Source organism: Fundulus heteroclitus, unplaced genomic scaffold (genome assembly GCF_011125445.2).
Source record: "Fundulus heteroclitus isolate FHET01 unplaced genomic scaffold, MU-UCD_Fhet_4.1 scaffold_53, whole genome shotgun sequence".
Lineage (NCBI taxonomy): Eukaryota > Metazoa > Chordata > Actinopteri > Cyprinodontiformes > Fundulidae > Fundulus > Fundulus heteroclitus.
This window is the reverse complement of record NW_023396956.1, coordinates 676,898-694,435: the sequence shown is the minus strand read 5'-3', so window position 1 is coordinate 694,435 and position 17,538 is coordinate 676,898. Positions and strand designations below refer to the sequence as shown.

Below are 17,538 nucleotides of genomic sequence, written 5' to 3'. Positions count from 1 at the left end.
CAAAGATAATTTTAAACCTAATAATGTGGAAATGACCGTTAAAGCCCATCCAGGTCTTCTTGTCTCTGAGCTGCAGTTTCCAGTTTTCACGTTGCTGATCTTCTCCAGTTTGGTCCAAAATGTTTATTTCCATCAAACCCACAAAATGTTCCAAAGGACACAGGAAACGATCAAAGATGGCGCCCTCCGCAGGCCCAACTCGCTCCGCTTTTATTCTCTGGAGCTTTTAACTGGACGTTTCCAACGTCACAAATCAGAACCAAGCTTGACGGTTCTCACAGGTTTGTTGCTCTCTAAAGGAGGCCAGAGGTCCGGACTTTAACTAGGCCATTAGCGTTCCCATCATGGCGTCCAACCTGATTTAACTCCAGCTCGGTTCCTCCTGATCGCTGGATGATTTATTTGGTTTTCAGCCGCACACATCAGCATAACCCAGAGTTTCTTTCTGTTTTTCTTTATTAATAATCACTAGAGGACAGTCACAATAATCCCAGAATCAGAACCAGAACCCGTCCCTTCCCACTTTAAACAGCAACAAAAACAAGAACAAGCTTTACAAAATCCATCCTAAGAGGAAAATGAACCGCTGAAAGGAAACAACTGAATAAGAAATATACAAGAAATCCAGGAGAAATCAACCCATCCTCATAGACTAAACTTTCTATGAGAGGTGAAGTCTTAAAAATAGATTTATGTACACACTCTGCTGTATTGTACTGTACAAAATGTGGCAACTCTCGACATTTCCCTGTAGAAGGCATGCAAAGACCAGAACTGCCACTGAGACTCTTCCTCTGAATAATTCTCTGTTTTACTCGCAAACGTGTCGTCAGCCTGGCCCGAAGCTCCAGAACCGGATTTCCTGGTTTTAAACTGGAATGAAGGCGGAGAAGCTTTGCAGCGCGGCCCAGACCTGATTAAACGATTAAAGCGCACCATGATCTCTGCTTCCTGTTGTTTTAAAGCGGCTGCTGAGCTCTGGAGGGCCTGAGTTGGTCACGGGTTAAAGGGACAGTCTGGATTTTACTGGTTTGGGTTGTGGGGCGCGCTGACCTGGCTCGGTACCAGCAGCTGGAGCCGCTGTGGTTCTGCTGTCCTCTGACCAGCTGGACGTGATCTTTGACTTTTAATGACTAATAAACAGAGAGACGTGAAGATTAAAGCGTCTGTGGCAGTGGAAATGAGAAATCACAGCCTGGACCCGGCAGCTCGGCCCGCACCTACTCAGGTTTGTTATCTGGACCCGTTCTGACCCGTCCTGACCCGTTCTGACCCGTTCTGACCCGTTCTGACTTATTCTGACCCGTTCTGACCTGTTCTGACCTGTTCTGACCCGTTCTGACTTATTCTGACCTGTTCTGACCTGTTCTGACCCGTTCTGAGCCTCCAGGCCCGTCAGAGCAGAAGACGGCGTGTGATTGGCTGTCAGTCACCTGACGCTGCGTGTTCAGGTGTGCTGAGACTACGGAGGGTCCAGGTTAGCTGCTCTGATCACGGTTCTAAATGCAGTTTTTAACATCGGTTCTCAGCCCTTCACTAACGACCCAGAGGTTTCCTCCTGCTCTTCCTGTCTACTGTCGCCGCGTGCTTGCTGCAAAGCTAATGACCTGCTGCTCCAGGTGGAGTTTTTCCAGCCGGCAGGGAAGTTCCCTGTCTTGTAACTGGGATGGAGAACGTAACGGAACCGGTCTCTGTGGTTCTAGTGGCTGGTTCTGACCGGGTTCTCTTGTAAAAGTCCAGGAGATTAATTAATTTAAATCCTGCCTCTGACATCAGGGTGACAACATCAAACCTCACGGCTGTCCCTCAGCATCATCCAACAGGAGACGTTACTTCAACTGGTCCCGGTCCAAAACAGAGGTCGACCCAGTTCGCTGCTCACCTGGACAAAATCCACAGCGGCTCTAAATTTGGCTGATTGGATCCGGATCCTCTCGTCCGGGTCATGATCCGTATCTACTGACTGTAAAGGAGGTTCTGAACGTAACGCCGGCTCCATCATCAGCGATGCTGCCATGACGCTCCAGCAGCTCTCCTCCTCCAACACACCCGGTTCTGAAGGTCCGTCGGACCCGGCAGATGTGTGGTTCCTGCCAGTCATGGCGTTCTGCAGCTTTAACTTCCTAAAACCTGCGGCGGCGCCGATCTAAAGCTCGTTAGGCAGAAAAGGATCTTTACTGTTATTTAGGTCAGGGTTGAAATCAGGGAATTAAAACTATTTAAAGTTCAAAACAACAAAAAAATTAATTTTCCCTTTATATTCAACCTTCATAAACTACTTAAATGTAGAATAATGACAAATAAAACCTTAATATCATTTCAACATATTAATGGATAAAGATTTCTGTGAAGATTTACATCTGTGGCCCAACTGGAGAGTCTGTGGTTTATTATTATTATTATTATTATTATTATTATTATTATTATTATTAGCTGTCAGGGTCACTGCTGGTCTCTGTAGCTACAGGCTAAGTCGGACAGCTGAACTGGACCTTCGGTTCTGGAGCTGGACTCGTCTTCTCCTGTCGGACCATGCGGGTCAGAACGACACATTTAGGATTTGCTGCTTCAGTCCAGGAAACGTATTCTGGTCCATTTCTAGAATAAGGAAAGTAAAAGTCGAGGAGTGGCCCAGCCCGGTTCTGCGGGCCTTGAAGGTCCAACAGAACCTGCGTGGTTGGGTCTGCTGGAGCTCGCCCTCTGCAGGCGGAGCGTGGATGTGCTGCTGGGAAGGATGTACAGTGATGGAGTCGGTGCTGATGCTGAGGCCCGGCGCCGCCCAGAGACTCCCTGGGGGCGGGGCACCGGGTCGGGTCGGGTCGGGTGGCTGCAGTCTGAAGAACCTGGAACAAACGTAGGAAGTTTTCCGTGTGCTTTGCTGAGAACGTGAGCTTCCCAGGACTAGAAGAAGTTGGTGCTGGAGGCCCAGCGGTGTCTCTGTGGCGTCCTTCAACATATTTATACATTCACACAACAAAGTGCTCATCCAAACCGGAGGGAGTCCAGCAGCTCCGTCACTGCGTCCGTTTCTGGCTAAACACGCGGTCCAAACTCTGGAGGCTTGGAGGGATTCAGGGAACGCTTACTCCTCCTCCTCCTCCTCTTCGTCGGGCAGCGGCTGCAGCTCCTCCTTTAGACACTCCCTGTAGAAGCTGCTCAGCGTGGCGAACAGGTGCTGGCGGCTGGGCAGCGACAGGAAGTGGCCTTCGTCAGGGTAGATCTGAAGAGGAAAGCACAAACACGATTATTCTATGAGCTCACCAAGACCCTCGCTGCTGCCGGTCCGATCCGGTCCGATCCGATCCGGCACGGCTCTGATCGGTTCTGGCGTGTCCGCCTGCCAGCCCAAACGGACATCTTACTGAAAACGACCCTAACCGTCCAGGGCTGCTGATCCAGACTACCAGCCCGGTTGGTCCGGTACCAGCAGAACCATATGTTCTGGTGTGAGGGTGGTTCTTTCAGAATGACCCTCAGGCTGCACAGCTTGGTACCAACACCTGTCAGTGTGGAGGCTGGAGCTGAGTTGGTTCTGATTGGGTCATCAGACACACTGTGACGAAAACCGAGCTGCAGACGGCAGCCTCCATCAGGAGATACATTAGCCGATAAATTAGCTGATAAATTAGCCGATAAATCAGACGATACATCAGCCAATAAGTTAGCCAATAAATTAGCTGATACATTAGCCGATAAATTAGCCGATAAATGAGTCGATACATCAGCCGATAAATTAGTCAATAATTAGCTGATACATTAGCCGATGAATTAGCTGATAAAATAACTGATAAATCAGACGATAAATTAGCCGATAAATTAGCTGATAAATTAGCCGATAAATTAGTCGATAAATTAGCCGATACATTAGCCAATGAATTAGCTGATATATTAGCTGGTAAATTAGCCGATACATTAGCCGATAAATCAGCTGATAAATTAGCGGATAAATTAGCCGATACATCAGCCGATAAATTAGTCAATAATTAGCTGATACATTAGCCGATGAATTAGCTGATAAAATAACTGATAAATCAGACGATAAATTAGCCGATAAATCAGCTGATAAATTAGCGGATAAATTAGCCGATACATCAGCCGATAAATTAGTCAATAATTAGCTGATACATTAGCCGATGAATTAGCTGATAAAATAACTGATAAATCAGACGATAAATTAGTCGATAAATCAGCCGATAAATCAGCCGATAAATTAGCTGATAAATGAGTCTATAAATTAGCCGATACATCAGCCGATAAATCAGCCGATAAATCAGCCGATAAATTAGCCGATAAATTAGCCGACAAATTAGTAAATAAATTAGCCGATACAATAGCCGATAAATTAGCTGATAAATTAGTCTATAAATTTGCGGATAAATCAGCCGATAAATTAGCCGATAAACGAGTCGATAAATCAGCTGATAAATTAGCCGATAAATCAGACGATAAATTAGCTGATAAATTAGCTGATAAATTAGCCGATAAATCAGACGATAAATTAGCCGATAAATTAGCTGATAAATTAGCCGATAAATCAGACGATAAATTAGCCGATAAATCAGCTGATAAATTAGTCAATAAATTAGCCGATAAATTAGCTGATACATCAGGCGATAAATCAGACGATAAATTAGCCGATAAATTAGCCGATACATTAGCCGATAAATTAGCCGACACATCAGCCGATAAATTAGCCGATAAATTAGCCTAAGTGCTGCACCTTTACAGGCTCATCGTTTTCTCCATAGAAACAACAGATGTATAAAACCAGGCGGGTCAGAAGCGTTTCCCTACAGAACCTCCAGAGCAGCAGGGTGATGGAAGAAAGCCGGTGCGTACCTGCATGGAGTAGTTGGCTCCCACTTTCACCAGGTTCTTGACGAGCTCAGCAGTGTGCTGGAAGTGAATGTTGGCTGAAAGAAAGGAAACAAGTCAGCAAAACTCAGCCTGAATCCTAATCAGGAGAAAAAAACACAGACCAGCAGACTCTGCCTCCACAAATCCCACATGCATGATTCATCAGCAGCGTTTCTCCTCAGGATATCCCAGCATCAATTTAGATTAGCAGCTTTTCTTTCATCTGCTGATTAGAAGCTGGTTCCCTCATCACTTTTCAGGATTGTGAGCCTCTTTGTTCTCGGCTGCTGCACATTGTTTTTATTTCAGCGCAGATTACTGTTGTCTCACCGTCTGCTGTGGCGTGCACCAGCATCAGCGTCTGCTCCCGGAGAGCCTGGGCGTTCTGCAGCAGGCTGGAGAACTGGAGGCAGAGCAGAGGCAGGAGATACCGGGTCAGGACCGGGTCAGGACCGGGTCAGGACAGATGTGAAAAATAAGCTGCAGCCTTCAGAACGCCTCACTGTGACGAGGAGCAGAAAACTCACCTGGTACCTGCTGTCGTCCCGTAACGGCATGCCCAGGTAGCGCTCAGAGAACGCCGACGCTGCAGATGACAAATGATGGAGCGTAAAGGATGCTTCAGCTTCAGCTCATTCAGCAGCAAATAACAGCTTTACTCTGATTCTGAGTGACGTTCTAAAGCTCGTATTAACGTTAACTACTCAGTTTTATCCATTTGTTGGACAAATAAGGTTTCATTTATACACAATAGTTATTGTTTGACTTCTCTAGCTGAATAGCTAAAGGCTGATGGAGCGATTAACTTCACCTGGTCTGAAAGCACAAAATCTGTTTGGATTTTATCTGAAGATATTAATATTTCCTGTGCAGATAAGCTTGTTGCTCTAAAGAAAGACTCATTGCTGATGTCTCTCCATCCTGGCGTGGACTGAAGCTGTTTGGTCCAGAGCAGCAGACGGCCAGAGCTCCTGACTGCTTCATCATCAGTTAAACCAGTAAAAGCTGAGCTGTCTGTGGCCATGAAGTCGTTTTCTGAGGGTTTCTGCTCACCGTAGAGTTTCCAGTCTGTCACCGGCGAAACGGCGCCGGCGCATTTGAAGAGGCCGTCAGTGGACCTGAGCATCATCAGCGTCAGGTAGGCTCCGTAACCCTGGAGAGGAGAAGAGTCTGAGAACTGCTGGCTCCATCATGCAGTAAAACAGCTTCTCCACTGCTTACCTTTCCAAACACGGCTATCCGTGTCCGGTCTATGTACGGAAACTTCATCATGTATCTGGAGGAAACACACATGATCAACGTGGAGAAGCTGGAACCAGGCGTCCTCTCTCACTTCTGCCCAACTTAAATAAACTGATTTTAATTTCACGTTATTCTCTTCTCAGTGATTAATTTATTCAGAAGCTGCAGGATGTTTAACATTCAGAATGTTAGTTTAGCTGCATTTCAGTTTCAGCTGACTGCAGCAGCTTGCAGTGAGAACAGGGACAGTGAAGCGGGACAGAACCAGTGGAACCGGGCCTGTGGGCTGCTGTGAACCCATCAGAACCAGAGCAGACACTCTGAGGGGACTCACTCCACCGCGGCGATCTGGTCCTGGACGTCCACCGTCCCCAGCCTCTGATGGACTTCCTGCAGGATCCTCTGGCCCTGGAAGCCGCTGCCCCGGCCGTCCAGGCGGGCCACGATGACGCTGTCAGAACTCACCAGCACCGAGTCCCAGCCCAGAGAGAAGCGGTCGCTCACAGCCTGGCCACCGGGGGCGCTGTCACTGCACCCAGAGCACACAGCTTTGGTCAGAGGGGTGGATTAAGGTTCAAAGGTCACAGCTAGAGTCGGACGCCCTGAGCCTGAAATCTGCTGTGATCCACCAGGGAAGTCTTTCCCGTTAACTACCGCATGTTTCTGACTGTAAGTCAGGTGTGACTTATAGATTAATTTTAAATGGTAAATCATACTGACCAACATGAACCAAGGAGTAAACATTACCGTCTATATCCACAAGAGGGCGCTCTAGGCCTGAGAAAACTATATGCAGCCCTTGCACCATTTAAAAATGAATTAAAACATTATAAACAACTGAACACATGTACATATGTTGTTTTCCTGTTTCGTCTGTATTCACGCAGCAGAGCTGAGGAATATATTAGAGCTGCATATTAGGCTGTATGTGAAGCTAATAGCAGCTAGCACTAGCTTACAGCTCTGATGTTACAACTTCGCTGATGAACATCCGCTTTATGTTGCTCTGAAACATCCATGTCGTACTGTTAGCTTAGCACGTAGCACCGTTACGCTCACGGTGTGATTTCAGCGTAATTAGACTGAAATACTCTGACCAGAACTTTCCTGGTTGGCATTTTTTAGCTTTTTATGCTAATTTACTCCATCCATCCTGCCAGGTGTGTTCCAGGTTATTCAGCAGGTTGTGGATGAAGCTGATGATTGAATAAATTGCCTTAACAGATTAAATGTCAGCTTTTAGTCTTTGATTGTGTGAAATAAATGGCTAAATAAATGTTTATAGTCCGGTGTAACTTATATATGTTTTTTCCCTCTTTATGATGCATTTTTTGACTGATGCGATTTATAATCCGGAACGATTTATAATCCGAAACATACGATCATTTATGGACTCCTAAATGGCTTCAGAGTAAAAGCTTTAAACTGTAAATAAACAATTTAAAGTAATCTCAGAAGGACTTAATAAGAAAAAACAAAGTCATGCGACATGCAGGGTTTATCAGGAATTTAAACGAGCTCTAATGAATCCTGATGTTGCTCAAACGTCTTCAGTTTCCTAAAAGCGTTAAATGAGCCGGACGTCGTTTATCGTGTCGAGTTTCTTCAGCCTGAGACATCTCAGCAGTCGTAGTCAATAAATCAGGTTCTGGTTCTGTTGAGGCCCGTCTGTTAGGCTAAAGAACCTTTGGAACATCATTAAACAGTTAATAAACATATCATTTATTAAGCCCATATCTCTATGAAAATGCGTTTTCTTGCTCTGTTTTATTCTGATCTTTAACGTTGTGTTTTAATGGAAGCCAAAAAAATCATCACCAGAAATAAAAGCCTGAAAACATCAGTTTAGTTCTATTTAATAAAAAATATGATTTTTATTTAGTGGCATCAGTGAATTAAATGATCAATAATATTCTCATTTATTAATTATGACTGTATTTATTACTCAATCTGAGAATATCTGCTGATTAGAAGTTAATGAAAACATCTGTTTCTGCATGAATATGAAGGCTGGATGCTGCAGATATTATGAATAAAACAGATAAAGTGTCATTGAGACGGTGATGATGACATCATGGTCTACTCACATCATCAGCAGCAGGCCGTAGTGACGGGACTCTGAGAAGTCCAGCGGATAAGAAATCTGCAGCGGTAGATCTGAGAAGACGGAGAAAAGGCTTTAAGCTGCGGTTCCTGCGTTTATCTGCAGGAGAACATCAAGTCGTCCCTCTCACCAAAGTGTTCTACTGGAACGGTTCTGTAGTCCGTCAGCTGGATCCGCTTGTACTTCAGAACCGCCTTCAGCAGCGAGTTGTTCTCCAGGATGTAGTAATCTGGGAAGAAGATGGAGATAGAAGACGTGTCAGGGTTCTGGAGCATGATGGCGGCTCCTTCAGTGGACCAGAGAACATCTACTGCTTCTCTCCACATAAAGAACCAGAGCATGAGGCCGGGTTCCTGCAGCGTTCCTGATGGAGACCCAAACCAACAGACAAGCTCAGTGATTGGCCGGCTGTCTGCAGCACCGCCGCTGATGACTGGAGGCGTTGAAGCCGTCCTGGATGCTGAGACGTCACGCTACGCTACGCTACGCTACGCAGGAAGCTAACGGCTAACGAGGAAGACGAGGAAGAAGACGAGGAAGACGAGGAGGAGGAGGCCAGACCTGGACTTCCTGAAGGGGATGGAGGTTTCTCTGAAACCTGAAACCAGACTGGACCGGTTCTGGCCGTGGTGCCGACCTCCTTACCGGTCCTGCTTAAGGAGAAAGGTTCTGGATGGTTTCCCTCGCTGAATGGACCCAATAAGGCTGAACCAGCTAGAAATGGTTTCAGAACCAAAACAATGCTGGAGCCATCAGGTTTCTACTGCTCCCCCCTCCCCCACATATTGCTGCACACCGCCTGGACGACTGGGTGTGAAGGACGGCGCCGTAAGTTCTGCTCTAGCAGGAAATCTTGAAGCTCTCGGGTTTTGGACCAGAACAAAGATCCAGAACTGCAGCAGTTCCGCCTCTGAAAGCATTTAGCCCAAACCCAATGAAGCTTCTGCAGTGGCCTAGTCAAAGTCTGGGTTTACACCAGTGGAGATGCTGCAGGCTGTCCGTCCAAACCACCGAGTCAGAGCGGGTCCGGTAAAGACTCAGAACCCGGTACCGGCTGTAGCCGGGTCAGCTTCAGAGGGTTAAAACTTTCCACGGCAGGTTTGGATCATTTTATCTCCTGATAGATGAAACCGACCAATGAAAACCCTGAAAAACGGTCCGTGTTGTTCAGATTGGTCCATCTGAAGGGTTCTATCACCAGAACCACAAAGTCAGCCCCCGGTTCCCCCGGTTCCACCAGAACATGGACCGGCCCGTTTCCCCCCCCCCACTTACTTGAGTTATTGAGGCTGTGTAAGATGACGGTCGGCGCTCCTGGACCTGAGAGAGGAAAACATAAAACGGACCCGGTCAGAACCTCTTTAGTCCTTCCTGTCAGACCAGAACCTCTGAACGCTCCCCGTCCGTCCCGGTTCTTTAATCCCTCTGTGGATCAGAACCACCAGGTTCTATTGTTTGGGCTGTAGAACTAAGTAGCGTCTTAAAGCAGCTGTCCGGTTCCAGTAAGAGTTAATTTCAAAGTTCTGATCCGATGAATGAATGTAGAACTTGTCTAGAACTGAAAGGTCCGATCTTGACCCGTAAGCTGAAGTTCAGCTCAGTTTGAACATTTCTTCTGTTCTGGTTTCTGTTCTGTTGGGCCGGTGCTGATCCGGCACCACAAAGGTTCAGTCACTGTAGGTGAGAGCAGTGACTGAAGGTCCGAGGTACCGGACAGAACCTACAGGGACCTACCGGAACCAGGGAGGGTTCTGCACTGGACCGGATAGAGAACTTTGATCAGGGAGACTAGTCATAGTAGTAGAACCAGGAGGAATGGACCGATGACGGGGAGGGTTCTGTTGCATGGGCTCACCCCGGTTCCGGACGTTCAGAACCTGGCTGCAGAACCTGGCTGCAGAACCTGGCTGCAGAACCTGGGTGTTCTGACGTACCTTTGCAGTGGAGCAGAACGTGCTGGGTGGACGGGCTGATGTCGGCGCTGAAGTACAGGCAGTGGGCTTTGCTGAGCTCACAGGTGAGACACCTTCGTGGGAACAGACCCACAGTTTTAACGCTGAGGAGAGGAAGACACAGAACATCTGATCAGAACCGTCATTCTGGACCCGCTGGGCCCGTTGGGTCACAGCAGAACCACCACTGACACACTCTGATCTGATGCCTGTTAACGTTTCCGGTGTCAAAGATAGAAATACTGAAAACTTAGAAATAACTCAGAACCATAAGATTCTGAAAGGTGGTCCGGTCTTTTATCCAACAGAACCATAACAGAACCATGAATGAGGACCGTGGAGTAGAAGACACCATCTGTCATCTGGACAGGGTTCTCTGAGTTCTGCAGAACATTTAACCTAATTCAGCCTGATTCAGGTCATCAGGAGAACCACAGGGTACGCTGCTCGCCTCAGAACCTTTCACTTACATTATAGGTCTTAGAATAATGATAATAAACATAGTTCTAGATTCTGGTACCGGTTCCAGGACCGGTTCATGATCATTTAGCCTCATAAATCCCACACATGAGGAATTCACGCCGCCTCCTTGTTGCTGTGTAACCTAACCTTTAAATCATTTAATAAATCACCTTAATCACTCTAAATAATAACGAATATCTTCTAAACTGGACTAGACGTGTTTTTAGCAGTTTTTAGTTCTTGTGTTGCCAATAAAAATAAAACCTGAACTGGAGGCAGAATAAAAAAAGACAAACCTGTAAAGCTGCCGTCTTCGTGGCGACCCCTCTGTACTCAGGAAATAACTACAAAGAGTAAAGACATTCAATAATAACTATAAAGATTAAAGACAGTAATGAATAAATATAAAGATTAGACATTAAATAATAAATATAAAGATTAAAGACATTAAATAATAAATATAAATATTAGACATTAAAGAATAAATATAAATATTAGGCATTAAAGAATAAATATAAGGAATAAAGACATTAAATAATAAATATAAAGATAAAAGATATTAAAGGATAACTATAAAGAGTAAAGATATTAAAGAATAAATATAAAGATTAGACATTAAATAATGACTATAAACATTAAAGACATTAAAGAATGACCATAAAGATTAAAGATATTAAATAATAAATATAAAGATTAAAGACATTAAAGAATAAATATAAAGATTAAAGACATTAATGAATAAATATAAAGAGTAAAGACATTAAATAATAAATATAAAGACATTAAAGGATAAATATAAAGATTAGACATTAAATAATAACTATACAGATTAAAAACATTAAAGGATAAATATAAAGATTAAATCAGCAGCAACAGACACGGTGCATTAATGCTGTTAATCATCTTTGTTCTGTGGTTCTGGTTCCCTCTCTCTGGTTCAGCTGTAACAGAACCAGTGAAGTTCTGCTCTAACTGGATGTACTGGGTTCTGCTGCAGGTTCTGAACGTGTGCTTCAGCTGTGGAAGCGGTACCGGTCCAGACTCACAGGTCATCGGTGTTCTCGTCGTAGGCCAGGATCCGGGTCACCTCCCAGTTACCTGAGGTCAGGTGTCGCACCTCGTTCTGATCCGCTCTGAACTGGAACAAGCAGAGCACAGGTTCTGTTGGGAACAGGAGAACCCTGCATGCGGTACCGCTGACATCCCAGAACCAGAACATCGGGCCGACTTCATGGACCTCTGAGGCCTGAATGACGTCCACCTGTGTGGAGCGCCGTGTGGGCGGAGCCTCACCTGTGTGGTGAACATGGCGATGTGATGAAACTCTCCCCGTCCTCCCTGTTTCACCGGCACCGTCAGAAAGAATCGGTTCCCGTCCTTGGAGAACACGGGTTCCTGGTTCTGTGGAGAGAGAACCTGAATGAGGCGTAGTGCTGAAGCTGGCGGGGAGACGGCCTCCACGCTGAAAACACCTCTGAGCATGAAAGCTGCAGGTGACTGACGGACTCAGAGGACGCTGATGAGGAGCAAAGAGCCGCAGAACGATGAAGATAGCAGCTCGCTACTGAAATAAACTGGACCGAGTTCTCCATTAAAATATGGAGTCAAGCTATTTCCTTCTGGATAATTTTCACCTAAACTAGTGCACTCTCACATCTCCCACAGGTGCTGGGTCCCAGGTATTAAGTGTTCACTTATATACAGAAAGGCTATAATTTATTTATTTACTTTCTTTCACTTTCTTTTTTCAAGTATCACATTACACATGTCAGCTTAAATAATAATACGTATGATTTAGCAATGGTATGAAGGTGTTACACGAGTGTATCTGTTGCTTTATGTCTGTTGGTTGTGCTGTTCTTCTTGTGTCTCTTTCCAGGTGATGGAGCAGACAGAGAACGTTTTATCACTCTCTCCCTTTTATCTCCTCTTTCTTTCACCTCTACTCTTTTTTTCTCTCTCTCACTTCTTGTTCTTCCTTTACTCTCCCATTGTAGTGTCCATATAATTTGAAATTCTCCCTGCATGAATCATAATAAAGCTATTTACATGCATAAATCAAGTAGAGCACTATGGCGAAAGCTGTTTGCTCCACTTGTAAAAGTAAAATCTGTCGAGATCTATCTGGCATTAAGATATCAATTTTTATTGCCATAGTGCTAGACAGGACACTGGAAGAATAAAAATATGGCGTCATGGTACAGATGGGAGCGGGTTCAAAGATCATTGGGTTTTCAGGACGTCTTCGTTCCTCCGTGATGTCAGAGAACAATTACAATATTTGATTAGGTTTTAAACTCTGAGGGTCGGAGCAGAACCAGGTCCATCAGCGCCCTGCAGAACCAAACCAGGAGGAGAACCAAAGCTCCAGAACTCCAGGGTTTGGTCAGTTTGACACAACGTGATGAAAGAACATCCTGGTGACTAGCAGCTGGTTTTCTAGCAGAGGAACTGAATAATGAGGAGAGGAGGCTCTGATATTTATGACTAGATAATTTCTGACTAGATTGTGAGCGGCTGAGACGCTTCTGTTATGATATATTTTTCTGGGATGAACCCGGACACAGCACGCACACACAGAGTCAGTTCTTATGAGTGAGTTTTATTGAATAGTTTGGAAGATGGAGGATGAGACCAGAGTCTTTCAACGGACGGAGGTGAAGGGTGTAGAAGCTGGCTGGCAGGAGGAGTGTGGAGAGACTGACCGGGAGGAACTCTGGAGCCGAGCACTGGAGAGCAGGACATCTGAGCAGAGCCGTGGAGCGCAGAGCATCAGAGCCGAGCAGAGCAGTGGCGAGCAGAACGTCAGAGCCGAGCAGAGGCGAGCAGAGCATCGGAGCCGAGCAGAGCATCAGAGCCGAGCAGAGGCGAGGCAGAACGTCAGAGTCGAGCAGTGGCGAGCAGATCATCAGAGCCGAGCAGAGGCGAGCAGAGCATCGGAGCCGAGCAGAGGCGAGCAGAACATCAGAGCCGAGTAGTGGAGCACAGGACGTCCGAGCCGTGCAGTGGAGGGCTGAACGTCCGAGCCGAGCGGTGGAGGTCTGAACGTCCGAGCCGAGCGGTGGAGGTCTGAACGTCTGAGCTGAATACTGGAGGAAACAAAACTGTCGGAAAGTCTATGGGCTGACTGTAACAAGACCAGGTGAACGGAGTCTTCAGGCTGACGGGTACAAACGGAGCTGACAAGAAAAACTGGCAGGGACTGAGCGGGAGTGAACGCTATGGACCGGCGACGGGAACAGAAAGAGGTGAGTCTGATAAAGCGGTGGAAACAGGTGGAAGCAGTTGTGGGTTAATTGCAGCCTGCCAGGTGAAACTGATCAGGCTGCGCAGGAACAAGAGAGAGGGAGAGAGGCTCAGCATGCAGCCAATAAGCTGCATCCTGACAGTACCCCCCCCCCAAGGCCGGACACCGGACGGCCCAGAATCCCCACGCCGGGCGGGTGGAGGGGGCCCAGGAAGGCGGGCAAGAGTCGAAACCGAACACTGAGGGACCAAAGAGCCTGCAAACACAAAAGGGGCCAGAGAATACGGGGAACCAAAGGGGCCAGAGAACACGGGGAACCAAGGAGCAAGAGAACACTGATGTGCCAAAGCACAATCAGGGGGCGGCACATCAGGGAAAGGCACGAACGCTTGACTGCGCCGGGGGAAAAAGCGAGTGCTTGACAGCGCTGGGGAAAGAGCGAGCGCAACACAGCGCCAAAGGGAAGGAACGGGCGCAACACAGCGCCAAACGGGAAGGAACGGGCGCAACACAGCGCCAAACGGGAAGGAACGGGCGCAACACAACGCCAAAAGGGAAGGAACGGGCGTACACAACGCCAAAAGGGAAGGATCGGGCGTATGGAAACGCCAAAAGGGAAGGAACGGGCGTATGGAAACGCCAAAAGGGAAGGATCGGGCGTATGGAAACGCCAAGGGGAAGGAACGGGCGTATGGAAACGCCAAAAGGGAAGGAACGGGCGTATGGAAACGCCAAGGGGAAGGAACGGGCGTATGGAAACGCCAAGGGCAAGGAACGGGCGTGTGGAAACGCCAAGGAGAAACAACGCCGAAGCGTGAGAGGAGCGCTGGGGCCCAAGGGGCGAGATCGCCGGGGCGTGAGGGAAACGCCGAGGCGAAACGGACGCATGACAGCGTCAAGGGGAAAATATAGGCGTACGAAAACGCCAAGAGGGAAGAACGGACGTACTTAACGCCAAAGGAAAAGAACGGGCGTACAAAACGCCAAGGGGAAAGAACGGGCGTACTTAACGCCAAAGGAAAGGAACGGGCGTACTTAACGCCAAAAGGGAAGGAACAAGCGTACTTAACGCCAAAGGGAAGGAACGGGCGTACTTAACGCCAAAGGGAAGGAACGGGCGTACTCAACGCCAAAGGGAAGGAACGGGCGTACTTAACGCCAAGGGGAAGGAACGGGCGTACGACAACGCCAGAGGGAAGGATAAGCGTACGACAACGCCAGAGGGAAGGATAAGCGTACGACAACGCCAGAGGGAAGAACAAGCGTACGACAACGCCAGAGGGAAGAACAGGCGTACGACAACGCCAGAGGGAAGAACAGGCGTACGACAACGCCAGAGGGAAGAATAAGCGTACGACAACGCCAGAGGGAAGAATAAGCGTACGACAACACCAAGGCTCAACAACTCCTGCTGGAACACGACTGGTGTACAGAAACGCCAGGGGAAAACCCGCCGGGGCGTGAGGGAAACACCGGGGCTTGGGGAAGAGAACGCTGGGGCGTGGGGAGAACGCCGGGGCGCCAGGAAGAAGAATGCCGGGGCGCAAAGGGAACGCCGGGGCACAAGGGAAACAGGAATATCTAAAACACCAGGGAACAAGAACGGAGGGCGTACTAACACGCCGAGGAACCGAGAAAAGAGGGCGTCCTAACACGCTGGGGAACCGAGAATCAGAGGGCGTCCTAACACGCCGGGGAACACTAAATCTAAACGCCAGGAAAACAAGACCTAAACACCAGGGAACTAGAGGGTGTGCTAGGCAGCAACAGGCCAAGTGCGCCAGAGGGCACAGACAGCGACTAAAGCACTGGAGGGCTCTGGCGGCGACCTGCGTGCGCTGGGCAGCGACAGGTTGGCGCACCAGAGGGCTCAGCCGGCGACATAGGGGCGCCGGAGGGCTCTGGCAGCGCCTAAACAAGGGAATAACAACAAGAGGGTGAGCTAGGCAGCAACAGGCCAGGCGCGCCAGAGGGCACAGACAGCGACTTAAGCACCGGAGGGCTCTGGCGGCGACCTGCGTGCACTGGGTGGTGACAGGCTGGCACACCAGAGGGCTCAGCCGGCGTCATAGGAGCGCCGGAGGGCTCTGGCGGCTACCTGCATGCACAGGGCAGCGACAGTCTGGCCCACCAGAGGGCTCAGCCGGCGACATGGGTGCGCCGGAGGGCTCTGACAGCGACCTGCATGCGCCTAAACAGGGGAACAACACAGAGACACTAGGGCAAGACAGAACAAAACAACTACGGAAGGGAACTAAACTAACCTAAACAGGGCAAAACATACAACGAAAACAGGAGAAGGGTGTAGGGACCTAGAAAGCGCAGGGCCCAAGAGAGCGCAGGGACCTTAAAGAGCGCTGGACACCATCCAACGCAGGAACCCATACAGCGCAGGAACCCATAAGGCGCAGGAACCCAGACACCTAAATACTAAGGGGGAAAAAAAAAAAAAAAAAAAAAAAAAAAAAAAAAAAAAACAAACAAAACTAAAATAAAGAAAAAACAAATACAGAACAAGACTAGAACTACCGGGCTAGGACAGAAACTACAGAGGCTAGACTGGAATTACAGGGGCTAGACAGGGACTACAGGGTCAAGACAGGGACTACAGAGCTAACGAAACTACAGGGTCTCAAACTGAAAAATCAAAACAAGACTAGTAAACTAGGAAAGGAACCAAAAAGCTAAAGCGAAACTATGAAACAAAGCAGAACCGGGAGATGAGGGCAAATACAGCTGAACTGATGAAAAACTAGATAACTAGAGCTAGAAATAACACAAACCAAAACAGGAAGTCTAAGGTAAAAAACTGGAACTCAAAAACAAAACTCAGAAAACTAACCTAAAAAATAGAACCGAACTGGATAAACAAAAGCTAAATAAAACTCTAATTCTCAAAAGCAACATAAATCCCAAAAAGTTCTAAGTAAACCAAAATCTAAGGTTGAGCCAAAACAAAAGAACAGAAGGTGGAAATAATTCTTCTAAAACAATAAAAAATATACAAAAAGACTAGAAATTAAAGCAGAACTAGAACACAACAAAACCTGAATAACTTTAAGAAATCTAAGAAACGTTAAGTAAATAAAAAATAACTCAAAAACCAGGACCCAAAAATAACTTTAAACAAAACAGAAACCAGGACGTGCTGGACAGCAAAGTCTTTGTATGCTGGGCAGCGGCAAAAGTCAACGCTGGGCAGCGACGACGAGGAGCGCCGTCTTTAACGGCTGCGCAGCGGAGGAGGCGGAACTTGCAAAAGACGAACCAGGAAACAGAGTCAGAAGCGGGGCGTCGCGGATGCGACCCCGGCAGACGAACCGGAAGCGTAACGTCGCAATCCAGCGACCATGGCGAAACAGAGGCAAGGCGTCGCCGCACGGCGACCCAGGCGAGGCGAGACGGAAGCGTGGCGTCGCAACTTTGCGACCCAGGCGAGACGAACCGGAGGCGAGGCAGATCCTACCAGCTTCTACACCAGGCTCTGTGCGTGCTCGGGTTCATCCCTAGGCCGGTCCATAATGTTATGATATATTTTTCTGGGATGAACCCGGACACAGCACGCACACACAGAGTCAGTTCTTATGAGTGAGTTTTATTGAATAGTTTGGAAGATGGAGGATGAGACCAGAGTCTTTCAACGGACGGAGGTGAAGGGTGTAGAAGCTGGCTGG

The 17,538-nt window shown here is 47.6% G+C and overlaps 1 protein-coding gene across 2 annotated transcripts in view; it reads right to left on the bottom strand.

Moving 5' to 3' along the window:
* Positions 1-438: 438 nt before the first annotated feature.
* LOC105920295 (inactive dipeptidyl peptidase 10) overlaps positions 439-17,538 on the bottom strand; it is a 136,075-nt gene continuing 118,975 nt past the window's right edge. For both annotated transcript variants that reach the window (XM_036132600.1, XM_036132601.1), the window contains exons 13-26: positions 11,911-12,018; positions 11,664-11,755; positions 10,914-10,961; positions 10,138-10,259; positions 9,479-9,523; positions 8,334-8,432; positions 8,187-8,256; positions 6,434-6,628; positions 6,079-6,133; positions 5,911-6,010; positions 5,385-5,443; positions 5,188-5,260; positions 4,840-4,913; positions 439-3,220 (exon numbers count right to left, since the gene is read on the bottom strand). In XM_036132600.1, the coding sequence (XP_035988493.1) occupies positions 3,083-3,220; positions 4,840-4,913; positions 5,188-5,260; positions 5,385-5,443; positions 5,911-6,010; positions 6,079-6,133; positions 6,434-6,628; positions 8,187-8,256; positions 8,334-8,432; positions 9,479-9,523; positions 10,138-10,259; positions 10,914-10,961; positions 11,664-11,755; positions 11,911-12,018 (1,278 nt within the window). In that variant the 3' untranslated portion in view covers positions 439-3,082. The remainder of the gene's footprint in view (positions 3,221-4,839; positions 4,914-5,187; positions 5,261-5,384; positions 5,444-5,910; positions 6,011-6,078; positions 6,134-6,433; positions 6,629-8,186; positions 8,257-8,333; positions 8,433-9,478; positions 9,524-10,137; positions 10,260-10,913; positions 10,962-11,663; positions 11,756-11,910; positions 12,019-17,538) is intronic.